Source organism: Urocampus carinirostris, chromosome 5, assembly GCF_059441175.1.
Source record: "Urocampus carinirostris isolate Australia breed hairy pipefish chromosome 5, RoL_Ucar_1.0, whole genome shotgun sequence".
Lineage (NCBI taxonomy): Eukaryota > Metazoa > Chordata > Actinopteri > Syngnathiformes > Syngnathidae > Urocampus > Urocampus carinirostris.
In genome coordinates this window covers 19,914,071-19,931,113 of record NC_142353.1, presented here as the reverse complement: position 1 = coordinate 19,931,113, position 17,043 = coordinate 19,914,071, and the positions used below count along the sequence as shown (strand labels likewise).

At 39.7% G+C, this 17,043-nt stretch overlaps 1 protein-coding gene across 2 annotated transcripts in view; it reads right to left on the bottom strand.

Annotated features, from left to right (window-relative positions):
- The window catches only part of mapk4 (mitogen-activated protein kinase 4), a 28,661-nt gene extending 17,038 nt beyond the window's left edge, over nt 1-11,623 (bottom strand). The window contains exons 1-4 of one of the 2 annotated variants that reach the window (XM_088336100.1): nt 11,350-11,623; nt 9,212-9,279; nt 2,928-3,303; nt 1,817-1,992 (exon numbers count right to left, since the gene is read on the bottom strand). In XM_088336100.1, coding sequence (XP_088192226.1) covers nt 1,817-1,992; nt 2,928-3,294 — 543 coding nt within the window. In that variant the 5' untranslated portion in view covers nt 3,295-3,303; nt 9,212-9,279; nt 11,350-11,623. The remainder of the gene's footprint in view (nt 1-1,816; nt 1,993-2,927; nt 3,304-9,211; nt 9,280-11,349) is intronic. The other variant, XM_088336101.1, reaches the window with a different exon arrangement.
- Between the last annotated feature and the right edge of the window lie 5,420 nt (nt 11,624-17,043).

Here is a 17,043-nt window from a genome sequence, read left to right as displayed (position 1 = left end):
AATTACAAGTTGTAAGAGCACACAATTTAATGAATTCAAAGGTGTTGAATTCAAAATAGAAAGCCTTCAAAAGCTGACATGTTTAAACAAGTGTGACTGATTACATTTGCAAAAGATAAACAAGGAAATAACAGTTCTTTATATAAAAGCTTGAAATCGATTTATATGGCACAGATTACTAGTTCAAGTGATATAGTAGCTTTCATTATTGTTTCCATAGTAACCTCAATGGGCTTCAATATTAATGGACTGGCCCAGATGAGTCGAGTATATCGTGATAACAGGAGTAGTGGTGCCTCGGTTTTGAATTGCATGTGCTTTGTTTACTGAGAACGTCTGACTTTTTCCATGACGTTATAGCAAAGAGGGCCTTATCTAGAATTTAGCGTCTACTCTGGCATTATTTCGCTTACTGTAGTCACTGTGAAACAAATTTATGTTTAAGACATAAATGCTAGTACTCGTAGTGTGGACAGTCAAGCAAAACAAATACCAAATTTGCAATGTAACTATTTATTTATTCTCAAAGAAAAGTATCATTCTAAGAAGAGTTGTATGATTTACTTTAGATATCAACCATTACAACATAAATTAATCAGATGGGACAATTCCCTAGTTGTTTTAGCACTTTCATTAATACTGTAACACGGTTAGCATGCGTAGCTAGTGTCAAAGTAATGTAGCGCTAGAGTTAACCTCATTATAATCAAAATATTTTTAAAAAAATCTAAATTATTTAAAATATGCACTATATTTGCTTCCTTTTAATAATCAAAGTAGTTGTATTCTTAAAGGGACGGTGTGTACTATCTAGCTAGATGTTGCTGTATTGTGTAGTGCAACCGAAAAGGAGTGCTGAAAAGCACAACGAGAATACAAACTACGGAGGCTGAAAGTTACCAAATCAGACCTTTTTTTCTTCTCAGTTTTTTGGCTCAGCCTTTTGCAATTTTGGGGGGTTATGGGTACCCGTAGCAACATGAATGCAAGCAAGTATGTCCATTCATTCTAGGTAAAGCTCATTTTACATCAAATAAATGCAAATTTCTTGTCACACGAGTATTTTAGAAAATGTCCGTTCCATAGTATTTTTGCTTACTTTTTAAATCACTTTTCTTTATTTGTTAAATGAATGAATTTGTTTTACCACTAGTAGGCGTTAAAAAATATACACTGTACCTTTAAACAATTAGCATTTAAAACATTTTTAAAGTATTGAAAAAAATAATGGTTAGCATCATTCTCACTATTGTTACAGTAGTAAATTACAAGTATTTTTCCTTTTTTTTTTTTAAATATATTGATCTGTTTAAGAAAGTTCAAATATAATCTGAGATAGCACTGAGCCAAATTGATCACAATTGCTAGAGAATAAAACTCTCCTAAAAGTCCTCGTATGATTTTTAAAAAAAAAAAAATAATAATTTTAAAGCACAAAGAGAACACAAGTTTTGTTTTGAGAATTCCTTTGATTTTTTTTAATCGTATAGTCATGTAGGTTTTAGATCAGGGGATGATATAATAATAGTCTGTGGTTTGCAATAATCTGTGGTCTTTGCAGCCCTAGGGCTATACAAATAAACATGCCTTGACTTGACTTGACTTGACATAGCCATAATTGACCCCCTCGAAAATATTTGGAGCTTCAAAAAATGAAATGCTTAATACAAGCCACATAGTGAGAATGTGTCATTTTCCATTATCAAACATTGTTGAAATAGCTCCAGGCATCCACTAGGAAGCACAAAAGAGCCACATGCAGCTCCATTGTCGCTTGTTGCTTACCGCCGATATAGTCTTATAAACAAATGTCTACCTTATGAGAATAGTGCGGGTCGACTATCCGAGCCAGTCCGAAGTCTCCAATCTTGAGCATCAGTTGTTCTGTGTTAATGAAGATGTTGGCTGGCTTCAGGTCCCTATGCAACACGTTGGATGAGTGGATGAACTTGAGGCCTCGCAGCAGCTGGTAGAAGAGCAGCGTGGCATGACCTAACGAGATTTAAAGGTAGTCCCAAACAGATTTTTTCACTAAAATTATGTAAATTTTTTACAAAATGTTCAACATGCCTGGAGACTCAATAAATTTAGTCTCAAAGTTGACTCATCCGGTTTGTTTCCTGTAGAGCTCTTACGTCATTGAAGGAACACGAAACTTTTAAAATGGTGAATCTTATTACCAAAACGTGTCAAAAAAACAGACAGAGGTAGTAGTAAACAGCAATTGCATACTGCTAATTTTTGCTTAGAGATAGGTAATTGTGGCTTTTTGTATGTGTTTTTAACCGGATGTGTCGCTGTTGGTATAATATTGTCCGGCTAGCTCCATGTTGGCATCGGGGCTGTCGAGGGATTTCCTGTTCTGTTTGCTCCTGGTTGGAGCTCATTGACTGCCCACTGTGTGTTGTTTGGCCAGCTAGCTAGTTTTGCCGTGTCCATTTGTTTACTCCCTGGCCGACTTTGCATTTATCCCCTCATTCATTCCCACCTTTCGTCTATCATCCCGGTTATCCCCCGTTGGTTGTCCGTATGTTATTTTTGCCAGTTCGCCCTTTTTTTTGGCTGCCCGCCCTTTGTTATACCATTACCCATCTGCGACACAACGTTTAGGCATTTTCCACAAAAACTGCCAAAATTTCACCTGAAACACACTTGTCACCTTTTAGACTAATTAACACGTGAAACAATATGGCGACCAGCTTGCTAGGGTGCCGGCGTTCCTCCAATGAGGATGAAAAAAGCAAACATCACTGACTTTAATGTATATACCTATATCATGATATTTTTATGTTTTTGTCCGGTGGGCCATATCAAAAACCCTGTTTGCCCACCCCCTGATTTATATTCTAAATTCAAACTTATACACACCGGAAACTCTGTTTTATCCGGCTCAAAAGATGCCGCACTCCAAAATATGAAGCCACTACCTGTCGACAGCGGCCCCTGCTCAAGCAGCTGAGCCAAATCAGTCTCCATGCACTCCTGGATGATGTACAGGGCATCGAGCCGGGCCGGTTCCCTGGGGGCCGGTCGCCCTTGAGGGGCCAGGACATCGTATACCCGCACAACGTTCTCGTGACGCAGCCTGCGGGTAATCTTCACCTCCCTTAAAGCGTGCTTCACCGAGATGGCGTCCCGCATGGACATCTTCTTAATGGCGACCCGGCGCCCGGTACGCTGGTCCAGCGCTGACAGGACCAGCCCGGTCCCACCGGCGCCGAGGGGACGGACGTCAACAAAGTCGGAGCTGAGATCGAAGCCTTGGAGAAAATGGGATGTGTCTTTTCTGGCCATGATTGATCACTGCATGCAAAAAAACATACTAATAAGAAAATAATGATTTCAATTGGAATAAATTAAACTGGCTTTATTGTCATTGCTTTTTAATAATAGTGCCATGAGAAGGTAATAATGCATCTTAACCATGGCGCAATTAAAAGAAGTGCAATAACTTTTAGCAGCAAAAAATAAAGGTATCAAGGAATCTGTTTTTGCTGTGTTGCGTGCTCATTTAGGGTGATGATGGCCCTGGGGAAGAGCCTGTTTGTCCATGTTTTAAGGGGCCTGTAGCGCCTACCAGAGGGCAACAGGTCAAATAAATGCATCATTTCATCTTGTGGAAATCTGTTGACTCTGGCCCACTCAAGACACCAAACCTTAAAAAATGGTATATACACATCTTAAGTTTTTTTTTATTTTACAATAACAACAAAAACAAATACAACGTTGCTAAAAAGTGTACTATTATTTTGCTTCCTTGATAAAATGCCAAAGAAACCCCAGATCTTATCACTCAACGATTACCGGCCCGTTGCACTGACTCCTATCATAATGAAGTGCTTTGAGAGACTGGTTAAAGAGCACATCACCTCCAGTCTCCCCTCCTCATTCGACCCCTTTCAGTTTGCCTACAGGACAAACCGCTCCACCAGGGATGCCATCTCCTCTGCGCTTCACCTGAGCCTGACACATCTAGAGGAGAAGAACACCCATGTGCGGATGCTGTTCCTGGACTTCAGTTCAGCATTCAACACCATCATCCCACAACATCTGGTAGACAAAATGAGACTCCTGGGTTTCAACACCCCCCTGCGGAACTGGCTGCTGGACTTCCTCTGTGACAGACCCCAATCAGTGCGGATAGGTCAGAACAGTTCAGATGTCATCTACCTCAGCACGGGCTCCCCCCAAGGCTGCGTCCTAAGCCCCTTGCTGTTCACCTTGATGACACACGACTGCGTCCCTAGGTCCGCCACAAACCACATCGTGAAGTATGCTGACGACACAACAGTGGTGGGCCTCATCAGGGATGACAACGACCTGGCCTACAGAGAGGAGGTGGAGCAGTTGGTGGGCTGGTGCAGGGACAACAGCCTGGTCCTGAATGTCGACAAAACTAAAGAGATCATTGTCGACTTTAGGAAAAACCAGCCCAACCATGCCCCACTTTGCATCAACAACAAGGCTGTGGAGGTTGTCAGCAGTATCAAGTTCCTAGGGGTGCACATTACAAACAAACTCACCTGGTCCGTGAACACTGCATCACTGGTTAAGAGGGCACAGCAGCGCCTGTACTTCCTGCGGAGGATGAGGAGAGCCCACCTGCCCCCACCCTCCCTCATTACATTCTAAGGGGCACCATAGAGAGTATCCTGACCAGCTGTATCTCTGTGTGGTGTGGAGGCTGCAGCGCTACCGACTGGGGTAGTGTGAGGAGGGTAACGAGGACAGCAGAGAAAATAATCGGGACTACACTTCCCTCCATTCAGGACATTGGCCAGAAGCACTGCCTATCCCATGCTAAAAACATTACCGGGGACCCCTCTCACCCCCATCATGGACTGTTCACTCTGCTAGCCTCTGGGAAGAGGTACTGCAGTGTGCGGTGCAGGACCACCAGGCTCCGCAATAGTCTAGTCCCCCTGGCCATTAGACTGTTAAATGGTCAATCTAACATATAGTTAACTTAAATCTAAACGGCTGCTAATCTGACTTTTGCACTACTGGCAGTTTTTTTTATAGCTTGCCACTCCTTGCACATTGCTCTCTGCACTATTGTAATTACAGCGTTATTGTTACAGTGTTTATGTTACTGTGTTCCTGACTTGTTAACCTGACTGCCCATTTTGCACATCTGGTTAGCTACTCTTCTTGCACTATCGGCACTATGGTAAAATACTATACGTAGCCAAAATACAATTACAACATTATTTATATCTGTACATTCAAGGAAACTGTGGGGGTCAGATGCATCGACATTTCGTTCTGTATACACGTGTACTAGAATGACAATAAAGTAGATCTGAATCTGAATCTGAATCTGAAAATAAGGACTGGAAGGATTAAACTAATGAAATTAACAGGAAAATCCAAAACAAAATAATTGTAACATTGTAAAAAGAAAAAGTGAGAGTGAGAGAGAGAGAGCAAAAGAGTGTGTGTGAGAGAGAGAGCAAGAGAGAGAGAGCAAGAGAGGGAGAAAATAAGCAGACAGGGGGGCTGACAGACAGAGAGAGCGAGAAAAGGTGAAACCAAGTGAGAAAGAGAAAGAAACAGACAAAAAACATAGGGAGACAGAGAGAGAGAGAGAGATAGTGAACAATGTAAAACCAAGGAAGAAGACAAAGGGGCTGAGAGACAGAGAGAGAGAGAGAAAGAGATAAAACTAGGGAGAAAGAGACAGAAACAAATAACGGAGAGAAAGAGAGAGAGAGCGAGCAAAAGAGCGATAAAGAGAGAGAAAGAAAGAGAGTGAGAGAGGGGGAGAGCAAGAGAAAGAGAACAATGGGAGTCAAAGGAAGAAGACAAAGGGGCTGAGAGACACAGCCAATGAGAAAGAGAGAAATCTAGGGAAAAAGAGACAGAAACAGAGAAAGAACAGAGGGAGACAGAAGGAGAGATGTTGGGATAGTCAGCTTCAGACTGACTTTATAAATAATGCATCGGCACGTGAGATGAGGCCGTTAGTGCATTTGAGACTTGTGCTGCTTATGCATCGTATACGCTTTTCATTCAAAGAAAATATCTTCACCAAATGACTCCAAAAGGGGCAGTTTTTGTCTTTTTAGAGGGGCACCAGTGAGGAGAGAATGTACAGTAAATCCTTTATCCCATGTCTCCCTATAAACAGGAAGTTACAAACAGGAAGATGAATGTTTGGCGACAATTTGTCCTGCCTACTCATCACAGCCATCATTTAAAATGTACAGTATACGACAGTTATAGGGAGTTAGCGTTAGAGACTCACTTTTTATAGGAAAGTGGATCTCGACTGGTGGGTCGGACCCCTTTTCAGTGGGTTGCAGGCATTTGCCTTGGGTAAATAATGAAAAAATAAATAAATAAAAACAATAGTGTTTTGCAGTGTTACAATAGATAGATAGATAGATAGATAGATACTTTGTTCACAATCGTATTTTTGTCGTATTTCCATAGTTGTATTTTTGTGTTATAGTCTTACTGTAATAGTTTTGAGGTATTCAAATAGTATCTTTGTAGTATTCAAAAAGTGTTTTTGTAGTTCTATTTTTTTAGTATTTTTGTACTATTACTGTGGTTCAATGTTTTTTTTTTTTTTGTATTAGAGTAGTAGCATTTTTGTATTATAGTAATACTGAAATTATATTTTTTAGTATTAAAATAGTATTATTTACTAACACTGTAGTATTTTTGTAGTATTACAATAGTATTTTTGGAGCATGACTCTTGTACTTTATTGCATATCCGTAGTATTCCCGTAGTGGATATTTTTGTAGTCTTTATGTAGTATTACTGTAGTTGTACTTTTGTAGTATTTCTGTAGTAATATATTGAATTATAGTATTAATCTTGTATTTTTAAATTAAAGTATTACAATAGTAATTTTGTAGTATTACAATAAGATTTTTGTAGTATTACAACTGTATTTTTGTAGTTTTACCGCACTTCTATTTTTGTGGTATTTTTGGAATATTTCTCTAGTAGTATTTTTTTATTATAGAAGTACTTCAGTTATATTTTTGTCGTATTATAATAGTATTTTTTAGTAATAATGTACTATTTTTATAATATTACAATATATTTTTTTAGTATGACAAAAATATTTTATAGCATTTCTGAAGTATTTCCGTAATTTATTTTGTAGTTTTTCTGAAGAATTACTGTAGCTGTATTTTTGTAATATTTCTGTTGGAGTATTTTTGTATTATAGTATTACTGTCATAGTTCTAAATTAGTCACTAAATTATTGCAGTATTAATGTGATATTTTGTGGTATTACAAAATGTTTATTCAATTAAATACAATTTTATATTTTATTTTATGATTTAGTTATTTTTTAATGAAACACTCTTAGTGTAGTTTTAATTTATTGTGCCTCATAGTCTGCTTTACATATAAAACAAATTTTTCATATCTTACCACCATTATATTTTGAGGGTTCTGAAAAGGGGTATTTTAGGTTGTTTTTGGTTTCATTGTGGGCACCACGGCGGCGCGGTGGTTAGCGTGTGTGCAGCACAGTTCTGAGGTCATGGGTTCAAAACCAGCTATCAACCTTCCTATGCGGATTTTGCATGTTCTCCCGGTGCTTGTGCGGGTTTCCTCCGGGCACTCCGGTTTCCTCCCACTTTCCAAAAACATGCATGTCAGGTTGATTGGCCGGTCAAAATTGTCCCTAGGTGTGAATGAACGAGCGAATTGTCTGTCCCCTGCCCACTGCCCGATGACGGCTGGGATGGGCTCCAGCACCCCCGCGAGCCTACTGAGGATAAGCGGTGCAGATAATGGATGGATAGTTTTATTGTTTTTGTTTTATTTGAATATGTTCCACTATCTCTGATTTCAACCGTGCACGCATCGCATTTAATGAATTTGAGAAGTATAACAAAAATTTCTTGATTTGGGTTTGGGCTTGTATGGCTAAGCCCCTCCCGATGAGCCAATCACGCATAATAAACCAAATAGACTCGGACATTCTGAGTTCCCTCGTCCATAGAAACGCATTGCAGTTCGTCAGTTTTCATTTTTTTGTATTTCTTACATTTTAAACTTAAAAATGGTGAAACGGTGTGCATGGGGTACATGCAAATCTCTTACATGGTGTGTATTTTTTACACTTTCCAAAGCCATATTTTAATCAAGTCAAGTGTCTGCTTTGGATAAAGCTATTGGATTGTCCACAGCACCAACTCACCGTGGTGAGATGTCTACATCTGCTCTAAGGTAAGTCAACATAGTATTTGAGGCATATATCGTCACTTTGCTGGAGAGAAATATAAAGTTTTTAACATTAACATCTCTAACATTCTACTGAAATCAGCTATTATTAGCTGTGTTCTTCATAACGTCACTTTGTTTACTGTGAGTTCAGTGGCTGTTATGTGCTAGTTTTTTGTTTAACTTTGTTAATAATAGGAGTAGAAAAACCTAGCTAGGCCAACATGGAGCTTTTAGCTAGGTTTAGATCAATTAAAGCTACGATAGTGGCAATAACGGCTTATTTTTCAAGTCACGTCAAGTTAGGGTAATTAGTTGAAGGTAAATCACATTTCTTACTATGCAGTGCATGAACAATGCTGATCCTCTAGCTTAGGGGCCGGGAACCTTTTTGACCCAAAGAGCCGTAAAAGGAAAACAATTTTGATTTCTTTTTTTTGGGGGGGAGAAAGCCACAATATATATTTTAATACAAAATACAAGAAAACCGCCAAACTCACTCTCAAGTCAAGTCAAGTCAAGTTATGTTTATTTGTATATCCCTTAATCACAAGAAGTCTCAAAGGACTACACAGACTACAGACTATTACAGATTATTATTACACCATCCCCTGATTTAAAACCTACAGTAGGGCAAGGAAAAACTCAAAAACCTCAACATGAGGAAAAATGAAAAGACCTTGAGAAGGGAACCCACATGAGGTAATCCCCCTTCCAGCCTGACCAGGTTGCAATGGATGGTGCAAGGGCATCAAGACTCCAGACAAAAGCTAATTTGTCTGTGGTTTTTATTTCACTGTGTAATGATTGATGATTTGATAACATATATGAAATAATAATTATGCCAGAGCACTGTGACACATATCAATATAAGTATTACTTAACATTTATCTTCTTCCCGCAGTTACTCAAAGAGTATTTAGTCCTCAATAAGGGTTTTAAAAATAGGTGCAAGCAAAGTTATTTTGTAAAAAATGTCACAAAATACTGCAAACGAGGGTAACAACGTATTTACCTTCAGTGCAGACGGTGCTGAGCAAAGAACAAAGAGTGTGAGCGTGCTGTGTATATCTCAGCCAATACCTACGGCACAAACAATACAATTGCTCTTAAATATTTGCTGAAGCTTTTTATTGACCTTTTCAACAATCAAAGCATTATTAAAGCCCTCCATTGCATAGTTCAGTCCCGGTGGCTTTGAGATGATGTGATTTTCCTGGGGCCAAAAAGCAAATGTCTCCTACTTTGGCACTTGGGCAGCGCTCTTTCTAGAATTTTGAATGTTTGTCTGAGTGAGTAAAGGCATAGTTATAGGTCAATTAGGGCGGGATAGGGAGTCCAAAAGTCAGAGCAGTTGAAAAATGCTGTTCTAGAACATACACCTTTGGTGCTACATAGCATGTTGCAGTGACGTGCAGTCATGGGAGGCAGGTAGGGCACTGCCTCACCTGTCGTCATGGAAAAAAAAAATTAAAAACGTATTCAATTGCGACATTTATTGAGTGTTCTCTCTCGTTTAACTTTGGATAGCAACCTTTGGACATTGATTCTCCATAGAGTTTAAAAGGAACAATACAGAATTTGGAACTTTTTACTCGTGGCTTGTGTCATCTATGCAGTATCTGCCAGCTTATCCATGATGCACACGCAAGTAGGTGCATTTCTTTGATGCACTCCAATAAACCCGTCTTGTTTTGTACTTTCACCATTTGCATGCTACACGAACAAATATAAACAAAAGAAAGGTGGGGACGAGCATGTCATCACTATCAAGCATTCCCCCAAAACCCCATTCCTCCTAACAGCTCATCAGTAAGTATAAAATCCGTTCAATACTGTCTCAGTCGGATGCGGAAATTATAATTCATGCGTTTGTTACCTCCCGTCTCGATTACTGTAATTGCACTACTCTCTGGTCTCCCGAAGTCTAGAATCAAGTCTCTTCAGCTGGTAGAAAATGCCGCAGCGAGGCTTTTAACTAGGACAAAAAAGTACGATCACATAACACCGATTTTGGCTAACCTGCATTGGCTCCCAGTTAGCCTTAGATGTGATTTCAAGGTTCTCTTAGTATTATACAAAATCATACATGGACTTGCTCCCTCTTATCTTTCAGATCTGATTTCACCCTATGTCCCGGTCCGAAGCCTACGATCTGAGAGTGCCGGTCTTCTGGTGATCCCAAGAGCAAAGAAGTGTTCTGCTGGTTCGAGAGCGTTCTCCATCCGGGCACCGGTTGCTCTTCCCCCTGAGATCCGATCTGCAACCTCAGTGGAAATGTTTTAATCTAAGCTTAAAACTCACTTCTACTCCATAGCATATGAATAACCTACTCTTCTCGTCGGCTGAAAAATAGTCTGTGTAATATAGTGTAATAATCTGTGAAGCCCTTTGAGACTCTTCGTGATTTAGGGCTATACAAATAAAAATGACTTGACTTGACTTGACTATTAAGCCTCTGGGGATGATTCCAGTATGATAAATAAACATTAGATGGCAGGAGTGGCTTTGATCAGATCTTTGTCCACACATTTAGGAAGCCACTACTCCCTAGTTTTGCTTCCTGCGTCCAGCGATTGAGAGTTTGTAGAGGGCCCATCTTTAATTTAGACAAGGGTTCAAGTTTTCTTTTCATGAGTTCTATGCCTAAATAGCTAGAGAATTACATTTTCTATGGTCCTTTAGAAATGAGTCAAAATGTCAAAAACTGTCTGGCACCGACTCTCCCCATTTGAGAGAAACGACTGGCATTGAATGAGATAACAATTTGAACACTTTACACCAAAGACACAATGACACAAGTGGTTTGGTGATATAGAGCACTACTTTCATTAATTAAAAAGTTGATTGAATTGTCTTTATTTAATGACACTACATGTGTTATCATGGATGCCAACGGGGAATGTGTGTTTGATTCTACTGTGTTTGCAGGTCTCAGCATTAAAGCTTCACTGCATCTTTTCTTGTGTGTGCATCAGGCTTCGTGCAGCACACGCGTGCATTTGCGTGTTCCTGTGCATGCACCCAACACCGCTTTGAAAATCAATGAACTAAAACACTACATTTGAATACGAGGTCCAGAAAGTGCACGAATACTTATGAAGCCAGTGATCCCAAACTTCAAGTGTAGGAAAACAACAGCATTGGACTCACCAGAGCATCATGCAGCCCCAGCCCACCCGCCGTCTGCAGACAAAAGATCCGGAAAACAAGATAATCAAGGCAGAAGCGAGTCCTCGTTGGGAAGAAAGTGAATTAAGGAAAAACATATCTTTATCTCGTTGCTTCTGGGTTACTAAAGGTTGATAGTACGAGAGCAGAGAGGGCATGCGGCTCGCCACATTTCGGCGGCACCGGAATCGAGATCAGCCGATGACGAGATAAGAAAAAAAGGGGGGAAAGGAGATAAGCCGACGCGCCGCTCCGATGCCGAGAGCCGCACTGCATGTGTGGCCGCCCGGAGGAGAATAGAGGGGAGAGCGAATGGGGAGCTTGACAGAAAGAGGAGGGATCTATATCAAGAAGACACATAAACAAACAGTTTTCACGCACACACTGTGTAGTTGATAAAGTGGAGCAGTGTCTCATTTCCCCTTATCTCACAATTTTGTCCACTCAGAAAGATGACCTCACCTAGACCCTCTATTTCAGGGGTGTCAAACTCGTTTTAGCTGGGGGCCACAAATGCTATAAAAAAATCTCACGGGGGCCAGACTAGTAAGTTAAAGAGAAAGACAGAGGAAGAAAAAGAGAGAGTAAGAGAGGGAGGGAAAGAGAGAGCGATAAACAGATGGGGAGAACAAGGGAGACAGAGTAACAGTGAGAGAAAAAGAGAGAGCAGAAATGAGATATGAATGGAGAAGGATGGGGAAATGAATATAGAGAGAAAAAGAAAGTGAAAAAAGAGAAAAGATAAAAAGAAGCAGAGACGTGAAAGGACAGAAAGAAAAAGAGTCAGCAGGAGAAAAAGAGACAAAGTGAGGTGAGAGAGAGAGAGAGAGATAGGTCGAAAAAGGGAAAGAAAGAGGCTGAGAAACTAAGAGAAAAATAGAAAGAAAGAGAATTAAAGTGTAAATTAGAGAGAGAAAATAGAAAGAGAGCAAGACAGAGAAAAAGAAAGAGTTAGAGAGTGAAAGAGAAATATAGAAAAGTGAAAAAGAGAGAAGAGGGAGTGAACAGGAGAAAGAAAAAAGAGGCTGGAATAAATAAAAAAGAAGTGAGTCAGAGAGAAATGGAGAAATACTACCACAATTGTTTTGCAAGTGTTAACTGGCTTTGGTGACATCCGTTGGAAATATTTAAAACTACAGCTCATTTCCCTCTTGCACATTTCTCACTGTGGTCTTGCGGGCCAGATTTAAACCATTGGTGGGCCCGATCTAGCCCGCGAGCCGCCTGTTTTGACACCTGTGCTCTATTTCTTTACTCAGGAGTCTCCAACACCGAAGTAGCCCACGGACAGGTTCTGAAAATAGCTCATTAGTGTTGGGTCGTTAAGATTTTCCAGGAAATTTGATTTCCAATCGCCATTTTTAAGTAGTGGACTGAGTCTTTTTTTTTTAAACAAGACTTTTAATAATTCAGGCACGAAAGTCTCGTTCTCTCTTTCGGAGAGCTTCATCATTTTAAATCGAAAAGGAGTGACTTATTGACGGTCGACTTCCACCAAATGGACATCGATGTTATTCACTCTCCTCAGGTGTAGTTTCAGCGGCTTTTAAATCTGCTGTTATCAAACCTACCCTGAAACAACCCAACCTTGATCCAGAAAGCTTGCGTAATTATAGACCTGTGTTAAACCTACCGTTTCTTTCTAAAGTACTTGAAAAAGTTGTGGCACAGCAGCTGAACGATTTTATATCCGAGAACAATCTTTTTAAATCTATGCATTCTGGATTCAGGGCTAACCACTCTACTGAGACAGCCTTGAATAAGGTAACCAATGATCTTCTACTGGCAACGGACTCCGGCGCGTCATTACTCTTGCTGCTGCTAGATTTTAGTGCTGCCTTTGACACTGTGGGCCATAATATCTTACTAGAACGGTTGGAAAAATGTATTGGTCTCTCAGGAACCGTCCTTTTATGGTTCAGATCCTACCTCTCGGATAGGACGCATTGTGTTAAAAATGGTGAAATGACATCTGAGCCCTTTAGTGTTACCTTTGGTGTTCCGCAGGGTTCAGTACTTGGCCCCCTTCTTTTCAGCATTTACATGCTTCCATTAGGTGATATTATTCGCAAGTATAATATCAGTTTCCATTGCCTCGCAGATGACACTCAACCATATCTTCCGATGGAGGAATCTGTCACACTAAACTGTGAAAATTCTGAGGCCTGTCTCACTGAGATAAAAGAATGGATGGCACTTAACTTCTTGCGCTTTAACTCTGAAAAGACCGAAATGTTTAATTATTGGTCCATCTAAATGCCGTAACTTGTTCTCAAAAACTGCTATGAACATTGACAAATGTAATATCACCCAGAGTGACTCAGTCAAAAATGTAGGTGTCATATACCTGTATTTCACCCCAATCTGTCCTTTCAAACACACGTTAAGAATATAACTGGAACAATTTTTTTTCATCTTCGCAATATTGCTAAAATTCACCCTATGCTTTCTCAGTCCGACGCGGAGATTATAATTCATGCGTTTGTTCCCTCCCATCTCAGTATTTTGCTACTCTCCGGTCTCCCGAAGTCCAAAATCAAGAGGCCTCAGCTGGTACAAAATGCTGCAGCGAGGCTTGTAACTAAGACAAGAAAGTTTGATAACATTACCCCAATTTTAGCTAACCTGCATTTGCTCCCTGTTCCGGACTGGAGCCTTCACTCAGAAAATGCTGGTCTACTGGTGATCCCAAGAGCCAAGAAGAGATTTGCAGGTTCGAGAGCGTTCTCCATCTGGGTTAGCTCTTCCACCTGAGATTCGATCTGCAACCTCAGTGGAATTTTTTAAATCTAAGTTAAAAACACACTTCTTTTCTATAGCATATGAATAACCTATATTTCATGTTGACAATATCTGTTTATTATTTGTTATTGCAACATGCGTTACAGCCTGGTCATCCTGGAAGGAGGATTACCGCATGTGCAGTCCCTTCTTAAGGTTTCTTCATTTTCCCCATGTTGAGGTTTTTGAGTTTTTCCTTGCCCTCATGTAGGTTTCAGATTAGGGGATGGTGTAATAATAATCTGTGGTTTGCATTCATCTGTGGTCTGTGAAGCCCTTTGAGACTCCTTGTGATTAAGGGCTATATAAATACACATGACTTGACTTGACCTATGTGAATTGTGTAGATCAGGGGTGTTAAACCGGTGGACTTTTTGAATCTGGCCCGCAAAAGAACGCTCAGAGAAGTGAAAGAGAAAAACGAGCTGCAGGTTGAAATATGTCCACTTGATGTTGCCGAAGCCAGGTGCTTGTCGAAAAGACGCTTTACTTGTAATTCTCTCTTCTCGCTCTCACTCTCTCTCTTTCGTGGTTTTGCAGAAAATGAACAGTTACTGAGGCACTGTGTTCATGCAACTGTTGTGTCAAAAGCGAGGATCACTGCCCACGGAAGATAGATGGATGAATTAAATTAGATGTCCATGTTTCCATCCAATCAGGGTGGAGAATGGTCCACTGCAGCCCATAAATCAAACAACATGGATTAGATTGTAAGATGAACCGAGAAGGATGCTTATTGCTAAGATCGATCATTACAGTGCATGAAATCCCTACACCGAGAACAACACCAACACACATTACTGATTAATTTGAAGGGTTAGTATTTTTAATTTCTTGGCACACAGATCGACGTGACATTACAATAGAAACCTGACGGCGTTGCACTGAGTTGATGCAGGGGGGCATCGCACGAAATTTGAAGAAATCAATCCAGGCTGAGTGATAAAGTGTAGCTTGAACTAGTCTGACCAGCACTTTTTGCCTTTATCTGTTGCGCATTTGCAAATTCAAATTTTAATTCTAATGCTTTTTTTTATTTATTTATTTCATTCATCATTTATAAAGAACTAACAACTCTCTCTTAGACGAGGGAACAGAGGAATCGGGATTGGACCTATATTAATTACTCTTGTAAAAAGTTCGTCAAGAGCATCTTTGTAAGTTTTTGCGTCGCTTTTAAGAACCTCAACAGCTAAAATATATATATTCATTAAATTTCTGATGAACATTTGACAGGCATTGTTAATTGGCGTAGCAATACATGACCTGACATACATAAATGTATTACATGAATGGCTATAAAACGACTCATGCAATTATGCAGTCAACAGAAATCAATGAAATGACAAAACAGTAAAGCCTACATGAATAATTTTAATGCAAAATATCAAAAGTCTGTAGAAACGCTATTTTTTCATGCGTGAGACAGTAAAAGTGCCAAATATATATATATATATATATATATATATATAAGCGGCACAGCAGCTGAGTAGTTAGCGCGTCAAGTCAAGTTCTGACGTCCTAATCCTAACCTGTGCTATGTTTGCATGTTCTCCCCATGCTTGCGTGGGTTTCCTCCGGGCACTCCGGGTTTCCTCCCACATTCCAAAAACATGCATGTCAGGTTAATTGGCCGAATCCAAATTGTCCCTAGGTGTGAATGAGCGGGTGTGTTGTCTGTCTCTGCGTGCCCTGCCCTGCGTCTCTGGCAACTGGTTCAGGGTGTTCCCTCGTCCACTGCCTGAAGGCTCCAGCACCCCCGTGACCCTACTGAGGACAAGCAGTGCAGATAATGGATATGTAAATGATTAATAATGTATTTAGTCCATCCGGTAATTACAACTAGTTGTTTTCAGTGTAACACATGTTGGTGTATTTGAAAAAAAAAAAAAAAGAAATTGAAGAGTATACAGTATATAAACGAATTATATATATGTGTGCATAAACATAAAACAGGCTGGGTTTCGCTTAAAATGAACTGCATAGCGGTTAGCTTATGCTCATGCTGAGCGAAAAGGAAAAGAAAAGACATGTATTGGGTGTCTGGTGGCGCCATCCCTATATATATATATATATATATATATATATATATATATATATATATATATATATATATATCCCATTTAGAAATCAGGAGGGGTCTGAAATTTTTATCGTAGGTGCATGTCCACTAAGAGAGATAAACTATAAAGAAAAATCCAGAAATCACAATGCATGGTTTTTTAACAATTTGATATATCTGCAAATAAGTATTTTAACAATTGAGTTAATGAATGTTAATATGTGGTACAGTAGCCTTTGTTTGCTATTACAGAGGTCAAATGTTTCCTGTAGTCTTTCACCAGGTTTGCACACACTGCAGGAGGGATCTTGGCCCACTCCTCCACACAGATCTTCTCTAGATCAGCGTGTATATATATATATATATATATATATATACATATACACACCCATATTGTTTTACCTTTTTCGTTTGGCGACCCAATGTTGATTTGAATACGCAGAAGAAAAGGTCTGTCCTCCTTTAGACGGAAGATCCATCTTTAGATTTGAGACTTAAGTGAAAACATTCCACTCTGGTAGGTTGAGAAAACTTTTAATGTCCAGTTCGGGTTGTGCTACGAAAGGCACTATGGTAGATGCTAAATGCAGAATGAAGTTCATTTGCCCCAGATGGACACAAATGAAGCTGCAGTGAACATTGAGTTCCATTTTACACTTGCAGGGCAAAGGCTATACAGGGTACACTTGTTTTTAATAAGTAAATGTTTTTTGCAGAGATATAAAGTGACTCACTGAATAATACACTTGCTGCACATAGCAAGTGATGTGTAAAAAAATAAAAAAAAGCACAAAGGAGAGCAGATGGGTGGAATGTGAGTGCGAGACGTTCAA